A 17,122-nucleotide genomic window follows, 5' to 3' on the forward strand; every position below is an offset into this window, starting at 1 on the left:
TCAATAAAATCTTTAATTTCAATAAATTTTAAATGTGAGACATTAACAGACTCAGAAAAGCCGTGTTACGCAGGCTCAGTACAAAAGATGAATCCTTGTTTCCTGGGTGATTTTAATGACCTAATTGGATTTCCGCAGAATTTACTTGGCCTCTTTCTATTTTCAACCCTTCAGTAATTTTATAGTCACAGCCAGCGAGGACAGGAAGGTGAAGTTCTGGGACCTCAGAAGGCCTTACGAGCCCCTTAATGTCTTCAAACGCTACCTCACAACAGAGATCTCATGGTTGCTGTACTGGTGTGGAGTCTGTGTTGCCCAGGAGAACTGCTACACAACGTGAGTCTCCTTTCTTCTTTCTTGACTAATGTCTTTTTACCCAGGGCAATTTGATTGGGATCCTGGCTGCCAGAATTGTACACAGTATTCTAAATGTGGCTTTCCTCGTGCATTGCACAATTGTAACATAACACCCGTTGACTTAAAAAAATCTACGTTTTTTCTACCTGGTCATTTTTTCCAACACTGATTCCAGAGTAGCATTATCTGTTTTGTAACATGCCAATAGAAGTCCATCCATACATGTTTTAACTGCTTTATCAAATACAGGGTCGCAGCGATGCCGGAGTCTATCCTGGCTAGAAAAGGGAGCAAAGCAGGATACACCCTGGACACGGCAATCCATTGCAGGGGACACACAGACACAAACACTCATACAAGGGTCAATTAATCTACCAAAATGCTTCTCAAGCTTCTCTCCCTGTTTGTGTGTCTCATGGAGAGCAAGTTGGGGTATGAGAAAAGAGAAATTCCTGATACAAGAAATTGTATATGGCCAATAAAGTGATCTTAAAATCTTAAAAATGTATCAGAGCACCAGGAGGAAACCCATGCCAACATGGAGAGAATATACGAGCTCTAAACTATGCTTCAAGGCCCCTGCGCTGTGTGGCAGTGATGCTAATCACTGTGCCACCCTGCTGATATTTGAGTAGAGCATTTGTGCAATCTCCATTTTAGGAAAGGAATACATTTCTTTCCAAATGACATGCAGTTAGTTGTTTCATTGTTCATCAAGTTAAGATGGTTAGTTCTGAAATGCCAAGAATAGTTGGGAGAACATTGTTAAAATAATATAACAATTTCTGCAGTCTGCAGCTAAAAAAGAATAATATTTTCAGTAGAAAGCACCATAAAATCCTGTAAAATTCCTGCATTTTCACATAGATCAGTAACACAATGATGTATGTGTATTTTAGTGTGCCTAAAATATTTTACCATTTTTAAAGTCTAAATACTTGGACCTAGCCTTGTACATGACTGAGATATTATAGCTACCCGGGTCTCTCGATGACAGATCTAAACATGATCCTTATGAGAGGAAATTTCAGTAAGAGAAAAGTAAAGGCACTCTTATAAAATAAAAGATCCTTCTTTGTAAACCGGTGCTAAACCAGTGGAACCAGTTCCCCTTACGTATATCTAATGACCTAAAATATGATACAGAAATTATAATATAATCTGGCCTGGATGATACCACAGAAAAGGAAATAAATTACATGTATATGTAAGGTCCCCATTTTCTTAGTATAAAGTTAGCCGATCATATTTCTGTCCTTTTTGTCCTGTTTCTCTCCTCTGCGGTCAAGGCCAAAAGTCTGTACGTTAAAGATGGCATCCAAGGAAAATGAAGTACTTCATCAGCAGGAGTAAAACAAAAAACAGTTGGCCATTTTTTTTTATATCAGTCTTTGTCCCGGACTGGCCAATCACCTCTTAGCTTCCAAAAGAGTTTGGACTGGTGACATCCTTGAACAGCCTGGAAACTTTGCATTGTCACATGAGTTACTGTTAATTGAGAAGCTGAAACTCAGCTTGTGGTCTTCTATACAATCAACTCAAAGTCACCTGTCTAAGCCTGACTAAAACTGACCTGTATTGACCTACATGGTAATCAGAATGTTCATTGGCTAGACAAAAATACATATAGTTATTATTAAGTCTTCTGTGACTGGTAGCTATACAGTATATATATTTTCAGGATATTTGTCTTTGTCTCCATGTAGAACATAATTCTAAAGGTACTTAGCAAGCCAATAGTCTGCTTAAGAAAAACTCCTTGGGTACAAAGTCAGTATATTCAAATCTCAATGCAAATTATTTCATTCACCAATGTGTAAACCTGTGGTTACAGAAAGAATTAGAATTGATCCGTTAAAAATGAAAACCCTAGATAAAGGTAATGTGCATTTGCTAGGCTAAGGACATTTATTTTCCTCACTAGGCAGTACCTAACTTTCTTTAATCTTTCCTTTTATTGCCACCAGTGCCTAATATATCTTAAGCACAGGAAAGTAGTTAAATAAAATGTTCTTTCACAGCAGTATTCGCAATCCTATGAGTGAACTAATTAATTAGTCTATTATGGATATCAGTGTAAACTTGAAAAAAACAACAACTGTAAAACTGTTTTCCCAATTTAAGTTTTGAAAGCACTAAATATGTTTATTAAATTGCTTAGCCGAATTTCTATTTATAGAGTGTGTTTTTTGTTAACCTTGCAGTTATGGGATGAATGGTGTCCATTACATTGATGCTGGATACACGGGATCAAAGCCATATTTTGTCGCTCCACGACGGGGAACAGTATGGGTAAGTGTGTGTTGAACTGTCACAGTGCTGACAGTAAGAAAAAATATATTTTATATAGTCAGCTACGTATGACATGGCTGGTAAGATAAAGCCAATGGTATTATCAAGTAGCCACATGTGGCTTAGCTGGTGATCGAGACACTGAGTTAATGTTTTTTCATAGTGGTAATAATTTTACTGTATTGAATTTATTTTTTTTAAGTCAGAGCCTAGCTCTTGCTCTGATACATTTCAAAGTCAACAAAATAAACATCAGTGATGTACATTTTACCAAGTAAAAAATAGTTACATTACCTAATAAGTAACCAAACCTCTGTGTTTCCAACACTGCTTATAATTATATAACTTTTATAATGAACACATTCTCTTCTACTGATTTAAACATTCTTACCATCATTCTCATATGTCAAATGTATCTTATTGTGTAAGTGATCTGAGCACCCTGAATTAGTCAAAAGTGGTTTCTTTACCCTGCACCAAAATTGAGTTTTAGTATTGTTTTTATTTTAAGAGGACTATAATATGAATCTTCAAACTAATTAAAACCCCTAAAGTGTCTGTAATATAATATTTCTCTTGTATTATCCTCTATTTTAAAAATGTCAGCTCCAGGTAAGAAATTATGTACAGACTTTGCCAGTTGCTTATTCTTTTGCATATACTGTAATGTTACTGTATATGAAGGGTTATATTAAGTTTGCACTAATGCAGATCCCACAACATTTAGCTTTCAACTGCACTTTCTAGGAGTGTATAGAGATCTTGTTTCACTACACAAAACTGCTACTGTTACTTTTGGATGCGACAGAATTACTTCATGTTACATTTTACGTGTTGTTGTTTTTTTTTAACTTCATTCTGAAACAGTTTTTTTTTAAACTGCATTTTGTGTTTATTTGTGTTATCTTTGTCTAATATTTCAATTTGTTTTATCTGAAACATTTCAGTGTGACAAACATGCAAAAAAATAAGAAATCAGGAAGGGGGCAAACACTTTTTCACACCACTGTATGTAAGTGCATTTGGTTTTGAGAATAGCACTTATGCTAAGGTTTAGGTGGGCTAAATGGTCTTGGAAACAAAATTCTTCTTGTGTCAGGTAATAGTATTTTTTTAGTTGTGACATTATACAGTATACTAAGCAGTTCAAATAAAACACTGTCTCAATGTGTTGTAATATTCAAGCATGAATTTCCATATACAGCTAAATAACAAAAGTGGCTGGTGAAATATACAGGTACACCTTATGGAAACATTTAGTGAATAAGCTGCTTTTATTGTTTCCTTCAAAGTGTCCTCATTATACACCTGATACTAAGGTAATTATGTTACTTAAATGATGTATTCTCTTTTATTTGTCAGAGCATATCTGGTTCTGATTGGCTCAATACCTGTGTGACAACAGACAGTACCGGAGAGCTGTTGATGATGTTGCTTGCAGACATGTCTCAAAACCCCTATATTAAGCGCCCTATGGATCGCAGATTTGTATGTGCATTCTTCATTTTTTCCTACTTTGTGTTTTAAATATAAAGTAACATGCTATACATTTGTAATTTTCTTATTTGTAGTAAAATTCAGTGCAGAAAACAATTTAGACTTTTTGATTTAACAGTATTAAATTAACTGTTTTCCCCATTCTTTTGCTTCACTATAAGCCTATCTATAGGGTGGAACTTGTTCCATATGGTACTGATTCAAAGGTACAAGAAGAAGACAACAAGAATCCTGTGAATACAGGACAGGTCTGCGAGCCTCAGACATATGGAGAAGCCATTAAGAAGTACTACTTGTTGTTCCGTGATACCGATATGGTGAGTGAATGATATGTGATTTTGTTTCCAACTTCAAAGAAAATATTGATTTAATTTGCAAAGCATACTATATACTGAAGTTAGTCCGTCTGTCTTTTCTAACCACCTTATTCAATATAGGGTCCTAGGGAAGCCGGAGCCTATCCCGGCAAGCAACAGGTGCAAGGCAGGATACCCCCTGGACAGGACGTCAGTCTGTCACAGACACCCATAGACACAAACACTCACACATTCAGAAGCCAATTAACCTACTGTGTTCAGACTTTGGAAGTTTAACTAGAGTACCAAGAGGAAATTTGCATTGCACAGGGAGAACATACAGAACCCAAACAGATAGCACCCCAGGAACTGAACCCATGCCACTCTAGCATTGTGTCTTTATTTGTTATTTTTCTCTGGCACAGCTGAGGGCAACAGCCTCATGCTGGGCCAGCAGTGTAAGCCAGACCTTACAGTATATCTGCCCACTGAATTTCAATTGTAAAACAGGGTGAAATGAACAGAAATAAACCAAGAAGAGGATCACTGATTTTGAGTCCCTCTGCTGATAGATAACCTGGAAGTTAGGAAATGTTTTTCGACAGTTCTTTGAGCAGATAGAAAATAAGAGAAAATGTTGGTAAAAAAAACAATTTGATCATTAATTTTATAACAGAAAATAAAAGTCCCTATTAAGCAATGTTTGCAAATCCTTGAAACAATCACAAACCAGTGTAGCAGACATTTAGCATACTAAAATAGCACGTAAGCAAGAAAACGCATTTAGCCTGTCAGTGTGCTTTATGAGATGTTTAAGGCCCCTAGTGGCAAGTTAGCATTAGTTTATTTTGAGCTGAAACAAAGTCAAAGCACTGGATTCTTGGTAGCAATGATTGCGCACATGTACAGCTGCAGACACCTCTACAGAAATTAAAAGGGAACCTTTTCTATAATTGTGCAAATTGTCTTTACTACCAAAAACATACTGGCTTCACTCCTGACTCTCTCCTTTCCTTTCGAGTTTTGAAGTACACTCTGTTCACTATCATGGGTGCTCTTAATGAGAAAGATATAGTCAACATTGTCTGGAATCTTGCATCTCCACCTGTGCTTCAGTTCTGACAATTGTGTGTGGTTTGCTAATATTGCCATTTAATTTTTGCTGTGAATATATACTACAGGGTCTGTAAAATATCTATTTTTAACATCACCAAACCAACTGTATAAATATATATTAAGATAAATTTTCTACTTTTATAATTTATTTAAGCAATAAGGCACGAGAGGCCATGCTATATCGTGGATATACACCCCACCTCGGGCCTAACTACGCCTTTTAACTGTTACTGTATCCACGATATAGCACAGGCTTCAAGTGCCTTATTGCTTTTATAAAACGTTGCCCAAATATGTGATTGCCGTATAGAATGAATTTTAATTTAAAAATTTAACACAAAAATTAAGCTGTTTATATTCTTCTGCCTTAGAATATAGTCTCTCGTTGCTACTCAGTGCAGAAACACAGCCATAAGTAACATTAACTAGCAAAGAGAGGACATTAGCCAGCCAATATGGGAGCACAAAAAATCACAAGGATCCTCAAGAGCGCAACAAAGACAGCAGAAGAAGATACATGTACCAAATACCTGAGAATCCAAGCTTTTTTATCTACGCTTTCTTATCTACGCTAAGAAGTAGTCTTTAAAAGCTTATGCGATTGATTTGATTGACTGTTATTTATCAGTTAGCCCATTGATATTTCTTTATCACACAGTAAATAGTCAAAATTCCTTTCGGGGTGTGTGTATATCAGAGAATATAGCACTGCTTCAAAAGCGGGTCAGCCAATCAGATTTCAGGACCGGAACTATCTGCTTAATAAATTAAATCAAGAAACCTATTGTTATAAACTTATATGAAGAACACTGCAATGTTCTGCTTTCCTCACACCTCCTTTTAACATGCTGAGTTGACTGGTATCTCTATATCGTCCCTGTGTGAGAACTCTGCAATAGACAGGTACTCCTAAGAGATGTGGCCCTCCCTTACACCTTATGCTTTAGCAGTAAGCTGTGGGTTGCTTCATCCTTTCCTAGGAAGAAGCTACATTTTAATAATGGATGGGATGGTTACTGTAAAACTCTTTAAAACCTCATCTAGAAACACATGACTAGTTTAAATATTCACTGATGTCATTAGAGAAGACCTGCATCTAACAGTCAGCTCTCTTTTGGGCTCTTTATGACCTGTTGGAACCTGAAGGTCCTGCCAGTAGAAAATGTTTTTAGGAACTGTGAATCTCGCGGCTACGCATAGGGTCTATTTCCGCCATTCCACGGTTCGTCCTTTCATACACCCGTGACAAGGTCGGATTGGCCAGAGTTCCTCTTCTAAGAGCAAGATGTGAATAATAGCCTACAATTTATGAGCAGTTCTTACATTTTATGTACATACCAACAAATATTCAGGCCATAAAGTGTTAAAACACTGAGGTCTCTTAGCCTACATGCTGGTTTAGTATTTGCTTTTAACAGTAAAATAGCACATATAAAAAATGCTGGATGCTCTTGATTTACTATTTACCATTGGTAATGATAAGATGTTGAGGACAGTGGGAAAAAAATAATGCTTAGGAGCACAACTTAAATTCTGATTGTGCGTCAGTATTGGGAAATTTCTCAAAAAGAATTTGACATTTCTTTTGGTAATTTTTTTTTTAATACTCTTTCCAATTAATTGTAGCAGTGACAAATGCAGCTAAGGTTTTCATTGAAGCTTTAGGTTAATATGTTATTAGTTGTGAATGCTGTAAGACTAGTTATTAACCTTTACATGTTTTTCAAGAATTAAGTAACTAAGAATTGTCAATTTTCTGTTTAGTTTTTGCAAGTCAGATTTTTGTTACTGGATACATAAATATGACTTATTTTTCCGTTTCAATTTATATTTGCATGTAACAATATCCATTCCAATTCAGTTTTTTTGAGTTTTGCAATAAATACAAAATGAGGCTTGTGATTATCGCAAAACCTTTGCTTGACATTTTTTACCAATTGATTCTAAAATCATTAAATACACTTTGCAGTATAAATAGAAGATGATGACTAAGCATCAGAGCTACAACATGAAATTGCAAAAAATTAAAGATAGATATTAAATTCGGATTCCAAGTCAATTAAAATACAAAACTGGTTTTAAGGAAGACTAAAGCTAGCTATACTTCTCTGTGCTAGGTGCTACAATGTATCTTATTTCAGGGGACCTTTTTTAATCGTTGTGATTTGACATGGCATGTGGGCCTTAATACTCTGTACAGGGACTCAGCCTGTCTGATGCATTTCTCTTAAATTTCTCCAGCTCCTACTCCCCGGCCATCGTTATAGGCCATTACACACAGTAAGGGAGTGGATGAAAGGAACTGAATTTATTAGATTAGTTATCTCCTAGATACACCTGAATGAACCGCCTGGATGTGCCTAAAGAAAGACTGGAATTTACCAAGAAATAAAGAAGGGGGTTGATGTGGAGAACTTGCCAAGTTAGCAAAGAAGCCGTTAATGGCTAGCCATTTTCAAGCTTATGTGTTGATTAAGTGCCATATCCTTCATTAATTTAAAAATTAATCTCCCTCCTGCCCTGGGTCCACCATCTGTTCTCCTGCATTCCGCTCCACCGACTCCCCCATTGACTGCAGCAGACTGGAATGCGGCACCGTCTGCTTTTCACAAATGGTCACAGCCCAGGGAGCACATCTTTCACCCTCTCCCACCTACCCCTCGCACCACCCAGCCTCTGCTGTCTAAACCTTGCGCTGGAACCTTGTGTATCTTGGCGGAACTGTGACTGGACAAGAGTTAAAGGGGTTCCTCTAACTGATTGCTCAGCTCTTTCGCATTTTTTCACAGAGAGCACATTCTTCCTCCCTTGTGTGGATGCGGTTTATTCTGTATTCACACAGGAGAACAGTGTTACTGCTATAGCTCTTGTTAATGTGTCAATGTCACACTGTGGATTCACAATGGCTTGAAGTGCCATTGTTGTCTGATGTAGCACACCGGGATATATGGTTTAAAAATCAGTTGTGCATTGCTCCTTTAAGTATCAGTGCCGAGTTATTTGTTTGGATGTAAGAAAATTTACAAGAAAAAAATCAGAAAACATTTTCAATTCCGTCCATCCATTTTTCTAACTGCTTTATCCAGTACGGTGTTGCAGGGTAGAGACATCCTATCCCATCAAGTAATGGGGCACTTTACTAAAACATTGCAGGGCTGAAACAGACGAAGCCATGCACTCACTCCCACCAGGACCAATTTTTCCAGAACCCAGTTAACCTACTTTTATGTTTCTGGACTGTGTGGAGGAAACCAGAGCAACCAGCAAAAACCCACACAAAGCTGGGGAGAACATACAGACTCCACAAAGATAGCACCCCAGATCCAGAATTGAAGCCCTATCAGGGCCCCAGCACTGTGAAGCAGAAACTACCAGCAACCACTGTGTCACTGCCATCTCATTTTAAATTCAGAAATATAAGATGATTTTTTTACATTTAGTTGAGTTTTACAGTTTTGACAACTGATTTGTTTTTCAATGTTGCGGTTGGGGGAATCTATTTCATTTTATGTCATTTTAACACAGATTTCATAACTGAAAAAAAATTAAATGCTGTGTATTACCAAGGACTGCTGACATTTGATATTAACAATTTCTTTAGATTCATTTTCTTGTTTAATGTCAATTAAAGTCTTTGAATCTACATGACTGTTTTTGTGGAGCAAAGATGATTTTAAATGCACGAGAAACACATTATCATTTTTACAAGTAATAGGTTTATTCCATGCTGAAAAAAAGAAGAGAGAAAACACAACGTTTCGGCCGTGGAGCCTTCTTCAGGTGTGAGCATCATTTTTAGCCTGGATCTTCATTTTTAAAAGTTTGATACCATAATGTCAAGAAAAGCCAAAACAATACACAAACTGCATTTGAGAGTCCATTATCCTATATGAGTATATAAGTTTCTGAAGCCTTCTGGAAGTTGAATGGCATTTAATTAATGGTTTGATAAAACAGCTTAAATCTTTACTTTCAGAGGACGTTTAAGAATGCCTCCAGCCGAGAACCTATGAAGCACATGCAAGCCACAGAAACAAAAGGTGCTTTGGCTCTGGACAGAATGCCTCTGGATGCCTTGTACAAGGTAAGTTCAGGCTATACAGCTCCAGCTCTTCAAAAATCTTATTAGCACAATTCAAATGGATGAAGTACATGCAGTAATAAAAGCTCACTAGTTTCACTGGCCAACAGTTTTTCTTTTCTGCAAACATCTTTTTTGAAGAACTCCAAGCCACCAATAGCATTATTTTATTTACCGGTTGAAGATAGTCAGGGGACATCAACCGTTCTTCCAGAATTTTTTTATGTTATTGTAATTTAATGTGCAGCTGGGATGTCTAAAATGTTCCATTTTGTGTGAGCTAACATTTACATGGTTCATCACCACAGGAGCCAGAAGCAGCAAAAAAATGGAAAAAAAAAGGAATAAAATGTAATCTAGACCACTTCCAAGCAAAAGACATCTGGGGTTCTTTGCACGTTACAAGAAACATACAAATTGTATTGACTCTTGTGTTTTGCCAATATTGTGGACAGAGAAGATAAGCATTTTCTCATTGTAAACCTTCTCCAAATTAAAAAAAAAGTGATAAAGCAGGCATTAATATCAAAGAGGTAGCGAGTGGGTACTCTGCGGTAATGTGGTGTTGCTGTTTGCATTACCCAAGTTGTAATAGAGAAAACGCTATGTCTCATTTGTGAGGGGAGATAAAGACGGACAGAAGCTAATGATCTGTAAAATGAAGAAAACGTCTCTTTGGGTTCTAGTGATAAAACGCTGTGAAATTGAAAGAAAGTGATAGCTCACTGGAGGTGGAGCTCTAGGGACCGTGATGTTAGGGACAGATACACAATTCATCCAGCCAAAGGTGCTTTGCTTCAAATCAGAGATACAATTATTGTTTCTTTTTATGTAAGTGGTGATCCTGCTTCATTCTGCTTCAAATTAAAAGTCTTTAGCTTTTAATTTTTTCACCCAAATAAAAAAAAAGATGTGAACTTGATCTGGGTTAAATTGCACTCTACAAACTGGATTTAGAGCAGGTTTTTTTCTTGTTTCTTATTCAGATAGAAATTTTGTTCTCTGTGCACTGTATGTAGTGTTGCTGCATTTACAGCAAACTTAATTTGATTAAATATGAAATGGTATCATGTTATAAAAGTATGTGATGTTAAAATTTGAATTAAATTAACAAATTACATTTAAAAATTAAATAAACATGTGAAATACATTCCACATTTATATATACAGCAAGTAAAATATCAAAAGGTTAATAACTGTTAAGAAGTGTTTTGTAAAAAAACTGCCATCGTGTCAGTTTGAGATATACAATTGATTTCCGTTAATTCATTTTATTTTTCCATTTTTATTTACTTTCACCCCAGAGTGATTAATATATGCAATTCTTCAGTGCAGAAGAGAGTAATCAGTGCATTTCGAATCAGCCTCTTTTAATGAGTATGATTTTTGCATTATTTTCATTCTCAGATAACCTTTATGCTAACATCATTTTTTCTATATGGGTAATAAAAATTTGTTAAATTACCTAATTGTTTTGTCATCGTGCCAGCAGCCATATCACCCTTCAACTGAAAATTGTCAACCCACTGAAGCTAAGCAGGTGTGAGCCTGGTCAGTACCCGGATAGAGACCAACTGGGAAAAATTAAGGTTGCTGCTGTAAGAGGTGTTAGTGGGACCAGCAGGGGGCGCTCACCCTGCTGTCCGTGTGGGTCTTAATGCCCCAATATAGTGACTGAGACACTATAGTGTAAACAGGCGCCATCCTTCGGATGAGATGTAAAAACCAAGGTCCAGACTCTGTGGTCATTAAAAATCCCAGGGAGTTTCTCGAAAAGAGTAGGGGTGTAACCCTGGCGTCCTGGCCGTCCTTGGCCCTTACCAATCATGGCCTCCTAATAATCCCCATCTATGAATTTACTTCATCACTCTTTTCTCCTCCCCACTGATAGCTGATGTGTGTTGGGTGTTCTGGCGCACTTTGGCTGCCATCGCATCATCCAGGTGGATGCTGCACATTGGGGGTGGTGAGTGGAGTGTCCAGAAAAGCACTATATAAGTCTAAGCAATTATTAATTATTATTATTATCATCTACACCAACAGGCCCGCTTCAACCCCAACCTTGGAGCGCATGGCTGGGTCTTGTCTGCAGGGCAGTCTGGCATCGTCCGTGCACACTGTCTGAGAGGAATGAACAGCCCTGTTATCACAAAGCTTGTCCGTGAGAGCCAAGCACAGTTCAATGCCATGTACCAGCCTCAGGGAGACACAGCCAACGAGTTCATCGTCACTGCTGTCCAACACAGAGTGGAAGCCATTGTAGAGGTGCAGTGACAGCCTGAGGGGAGCAATCCACTGCTGTTTGCAGAACTTGGGGAAACAACACAGAGCACTTGAAGGAAAAAAGTACTTCATGGATTATCTGTTCTCTTTTTAATAACTGCCTTCTTTCTTGAGATCGTACATCTTGTCAAGTGTGGTTTACAGTATTGGTGATGGTCTCATGCACTTGTCTTATGTTTTAATAGTTTTGTTTTTATAATTAACTTATTTCAACTACAGCTAAAATTATTTTCATAAAAAACAGAAATGTTAGTCTTCTTATTTTTTATACGCATTTTAGTGTAAATGAACGGAGACCATTTTAAAGCTAAGCTTTTTGTTAAAAAGCAAGAACTTTTTTCTTGTTAAACAGAAACAAAAAGGAAAACTTTAACACTGTAGATATTTCATATCTGGGCTATGTCCCATGACAGTTTTGATTGTTCTGGCATGTGGCATATATGTAGTGTAATTCTTTAGTTTAAAGCAGCATTTTTTGCATATTCATCATTGTGATTTTAATCTTAAAAATCCCTTTATATCTTTTCTGTACCCACTTAAATTCCTTCCTGTTGTTTAGCAGCACAAACCAGAAAACCCAGAACACTTGACCCCATATGTTCTTGACAGATTCATGTAAAAGAGAGATCAAATTTAAAAGGAGCAAAAACCTCAGTCATAGAAGTTTCTGTGTAGAAATGCAGTAGCTTGCAAAGAGAAGTATTTTATGTTGAAAAGCTAGAAATAACAGAAAGAGATGATGAATCTGAAATATGTAAAATTTGGGAAGCAAAGCAGAAATTTTAGTATGAAGAATTAAAATGATTTATTTCCATGAAAACTCCCACTTATTTTGCAATAGATTTTTTGCACTTATCAATACATTTTCTGTATGTAATCAGAGCACAGAGCTACTGTATGCACAATATATTCAATGTGTTATTGCTGACAAGTGTTTTTATTTCTTTAGAAAACAAAGATTAAGTTCCAAATCAACAGCCCAAAAATAATCTTAATAAAAAGTTTTAATTAGAAATCACTTTTTAGAGAAAGCAGAAATTCTGTGATTAAAATTCATACAATTACACTTTACGATTAAAACAAATTAATTAATGCTTAACTTGTTTTAGTCTTTTCCTTGAATGTGCAGGGTTTACGATTTACCTGTTTTCTTTGTTATTGAAATTGTATCCATAAAAATGGTACCTCATGCCATTAAGCTAAATTGGAAGTGTAAAATGACTCTGTCCCATGATTTGGTTATATGTTTGTAATAGAAATCCAAGAAGTTACACAGAGCCCAAAGCTGTTCTGGTTTAAGTAGGTACTGTACAAAGTATGAAACTTTGTGTTTTCTGTCTTCTCCATCACATCAATTGATATATTTTATTATTACAGTACTACTCATCTGCCCTCTCTAGTCTGTTAGATTGTTCTACCCTTTTTTTTCCAGTGTCTTGTTCTTGACTACGGCATTGGCATTATTACTGCTGAGTCATCTCATCATTCACATGACAGTGGTTCTAGTTTATTTTGAGGCACTTAAGTAAACTACTGCTTAGAAGGACTGATTATGCAGTTTTGTGTGTGATTTGTGTTTCTAACTGGAGAATTTCTAAGCCACTCTTAAAAAGATGTTTATTTTTTATGCAGCCAGAAAACAGGTTAGACCTTTAAGACGATGCTTGATTATTTTATTCTTGCTCTGATGTACATCATAGCTCAGGTCCTCTGAGCAGTAACATTTCAGCTGGCATATTGCTGACTTATTACTGGTTTTGTGGTCGTATACAATAGATCTACATTTTTGTCATTGTAACATGCACAACCTGTTTCTTCAACATAATCAATTTAAGGAATGTTCTTTTAGTTCTTCCCCAGATAATTGTTATTCTAGTTATGTTGGAGTCTTCATACAAAAATATATTTCTAATAATAAACTGTCCCTAAATGGGTACAATCTGTTTTGTGTGGATGGATCTTATAATGGAGGTTGGGGTTTACAATTTACAGTGTTCTTGTTCATCTAAATGTCCAAAAAATAGATTTACTTGTTATCAACATCTATCTCTTGAAAAATAAGACACTGTTGGACAACCTGTGCTTCTGCTGCTACCTTAACTTTGTTTAAGGAACTTATTGTTTTTAACCGGGATTTTATTTGATTGGGAGATTTAAAATGGGGTGTGTTAATACTGACTCATTTAAGAATTGGCTGAATTTTTTAAACTTCTGTCACACCAAACCTTCTGGGAGAAACTCAAGTCCCCAGTGACTTGAGTGCTTCACATCATGCTCACAGGGTTTGTCAAGTATGTGTCATCTGGATTTTGTAAAGATTTTACTGATCATTGTATCATAGTGTGTGTTATAATCACCTTGAAAGAGAATCTCTTCTTTTGATTTTAGCTAGAAGCAATTTTATAAAGCTCCTCTCCGTCGTTTGCGTTTAATAAACTGGAGCATGTTTTCTTTCATCCCATCAGTTGAAGATGTTTGAGTCATTTTTAAAGATGGTTTTAGCAATATTAGTCTCAACATGCTTATACCATTTGAGTTTCAAAGTTAAGAATCACAGTCCTTTCGCCTGAAATTTTCATTTTGCTTTATAGGGACATACATGTTAACCATTATATTAATTATATAATTATTTCTAGTGCTTAGTACATTCCAAGCTAAAATCCATGCTAAAACAAATGTCATGACCTGTAATGCACACATTGTCATTTGTGCACTGCATCCCTATAAAGCATATATGAATGTAATTATGAGATCTTGTGCAGCAGTTATGAAGGGATTATGAAGCCATTATGCAGCAACATTCAAATAAAGTGTTATAAAAAAAACATTGAATTTTTCATTACTGCTGGTATCGTGTTATTATGTTGGCTAGTCAGAATGGTGTTAAACCAATTTTTATAACACCTGCTGCTCATGGCACAGTCTGATGACCCACTTGTTCAGTCTCTGTTTAGAACTGAAATCCTAGCAGACTTTTTCAATGGGAGTCGTATATCAGAACTCAATCGCTAATATAAAGTTTACCTCGCTTTTCTAAGAATACTGAAGAGTACTCTTTTCAGGCAACAGTTACATTATATCTGATGAACAATCTTGTTTTTGTCCCAAACATGAATGTGCCACAGCATCTTTAAAGGTGTTCAGTGACATATTAAAGGCTCATGACAAAAACCACACACCAATGCAGCTATCATTATAGATTTACCTAAAGCTTTTGACGCTGTGGTTCACTCAATTCATCTGAAAAAAGCTGTGTGGTTTATTAGATGGAAACTCCCTCAGATGGTTTCAGATTTACAGTACAGTATGTACATCACTTTATAGATTGTATCTGTATATAAAGGAATTCCACAAGGTTCTATTCTGATATCTGCACTGTTCTCCACTTATCTAAGCAGTACTGTTCAGGCAATACACAAATGTAATGTCCATCTCTATACCAACAATACCATTATAATCTGAACTGGAACTACTTAATTGGTGACAACCCCATTTGCAGCTTAGTTTTGACCAAATTCCTCGAGCAGTCTAACCTGTCTCGTTTCCTAAGTCCTGTTAAAAACAAAATGGTTTATAATTAAAATAGCTCAAACTGTTCCATTAGTCATAATCACAATGTTTGTACATTAAGTTAGAATGAGCAATTCACTATTTATACAAATCTAGGCATCAGTTTGCATTGTTCTTTAACTTTCAAAGTCACATTAACAAATTACATGTTTAAGTCAAGCCTAGGCTTGGATTTGTTTATCAAAAAAATGTTGTTTAGACTGCTCTTGCTATCTAAGAATACCAAGAGAAGTAGTTCAAATACTACCCATTTTGGAGTATGCTAATGAGTACAAAATATCCTCTAAAGATGCACTTGGGAAACATGATGTCTTCTGTCATTCTACCATAAGACTCAGTGCCCCCCCCCCCCACTCATCATTGCAACTTTCATTCTTAGGGAGCCTCTCTGCATTCTCGACGAATAAGATAGTAGCCATATACTGTACATTTTCTTGCATTCAGAATTTCTTTTTGCATACCCAGTTTGCTCTCCATACAGTGGTATGGACATATCATGAGGAGGGACGTTGGGGAAGTAACAAAGAGGGTAATGGAATTTGAGGTGGAAGGTAACAGAGGAAGAGGCAGGCCTAGAAAGAGATGGATAGATTGTGTGAGAAAAGATATGGAGGTATGTGAAGTGAGTGAGGAAGATGTGCTCGACAGAAACAAGTGGAGAAGAGCAACCAAAGCAGCTGAACCCAGGACAGTCTGGGACTAAGGCTGTGAAAAAGAAGAAGAATATACCCAGTTTGCCCTCCATGAGACATGCAGGCATGGAGAGAGAAGCTTGGGGTTAGAGCACAAGGTCAGCCATTTATACAGCACCACTGGAGCAGCTGGGGTTTTGCTCAGGGGCTGAACAGAGTAGGATTCCTCTGCCAGCTGTGGGATTTGAGCTGGCAACCTTCCAGCCACAGGCACAGATCCTTAGCCACAGAGCCAGAAATGCTTCTCTGGTTTAATTTAGGGATTTTTAATTGGGAATACCCCTACTATGCTCATAATTTATTTATGTTCTTTCTGCCTTATTACTTCTTAAGTTGTACAACATTTAGCAACATGAACCTCCATTTTACCAAATCAAAGATCAGTGACTGAGTTCAGACACAAGTCATTTCAATTTGCCTCTGCCAATGAAAGTAATTATCTGCAGTCCAACTTTGTGTTTGAATGTGTTATCACTTCATAAATTGACATTTTTCTATCACTGTGCTGTGCAGCAACAGTGCAAACGTCTTGCTCTTGTTGACTGTTGTGTGGAGGGTATTTGTACACTCAGACAAACACGAAAGCACAAAGAAGTGGTGTGATATGTTCAGTGTTGGTAAGCATACCTTAATGTAATGTACATGACAGCCTGCTGCCTGCTATTATTAAATAAATAAATTGAATTTTAGAAATCTGGGCTGTGTGCAGGTATGGGCATTAATGCAGAACATTTGCCAATAGCTGTGTAGCGGCGAGGCTTATTAATAAGGCAGAATTAAGTGTTTCTGAGCTTTCCCAAATTAGGCCTCATCTGTTCATCTATGTGGTGCAGCCACAGAGAAACTGTTCATGCAGGCTGATTTAAGGTTTCCTTTGATAAGGTTTCCTAGGACAGCTCCCAAAGGGGGATGCACTTAGCTAAGCCTGGCTATCATGA

At 36.7% G+C, this 17,122-nt stretch overlaps 1 protein-coding gene across 1 annotated transcript in view; it reads left to right on the top strand.

Annotated features, from left to right (window-relative positions):
- The window catches only part of gtf3c2 (general transcription factor IIIC, polypeptide 2, beta), a 45,690-nt gene extending 31,825 nt beyond the window's left edge, over positions 1–13,865 (top strand). The window contains exons 14-19 of the mRNA XM_006625753.3: positions 175–336; positions 2,562–2,649; positions 4,012–4,137; positions 4,308–4,463; positions 9,535–9,642; positions 11,683–13,865. Of these exons, the coding sequence (XP_006625816.1) occupies positions 175–336; positions 2,562–2,649; positions 4,012–4,137; positions 4,308–4,463; positions 9,535–9,642; positions 11,683–11,913 (871 nt within the window). The 3' untranslated portion in view covers positions 11,914–13,865. The remainder of the gene's footprint in view (positions 1–174; positions 337–2,561; positions 2,650–4,011; positions 4,138–4,307; positions 4,464–9,534; positions 9,643–11,682) is intronic.
- The last annotated feature ends 3,257 nt before the right edge of the window (positions 13,866–17,122 follow it).

Source organism: Lepisosteus oculatus, chromosome 2, assembly GCF_040954835.1.
Source record: "Lepisosteus oculatus isolate fLepOcu1 chromosome 2, fLepOcu1.hap2, whole genome shotgun sequence".
Classification (NCBI taxonomy): domain Eukaryota; kingdom Metazoa; phylum Chordata; class Actinopteri; order Semionotiformes; family Lepisosteidae; genus Lepisosteus; species Lepisosteus oculatus.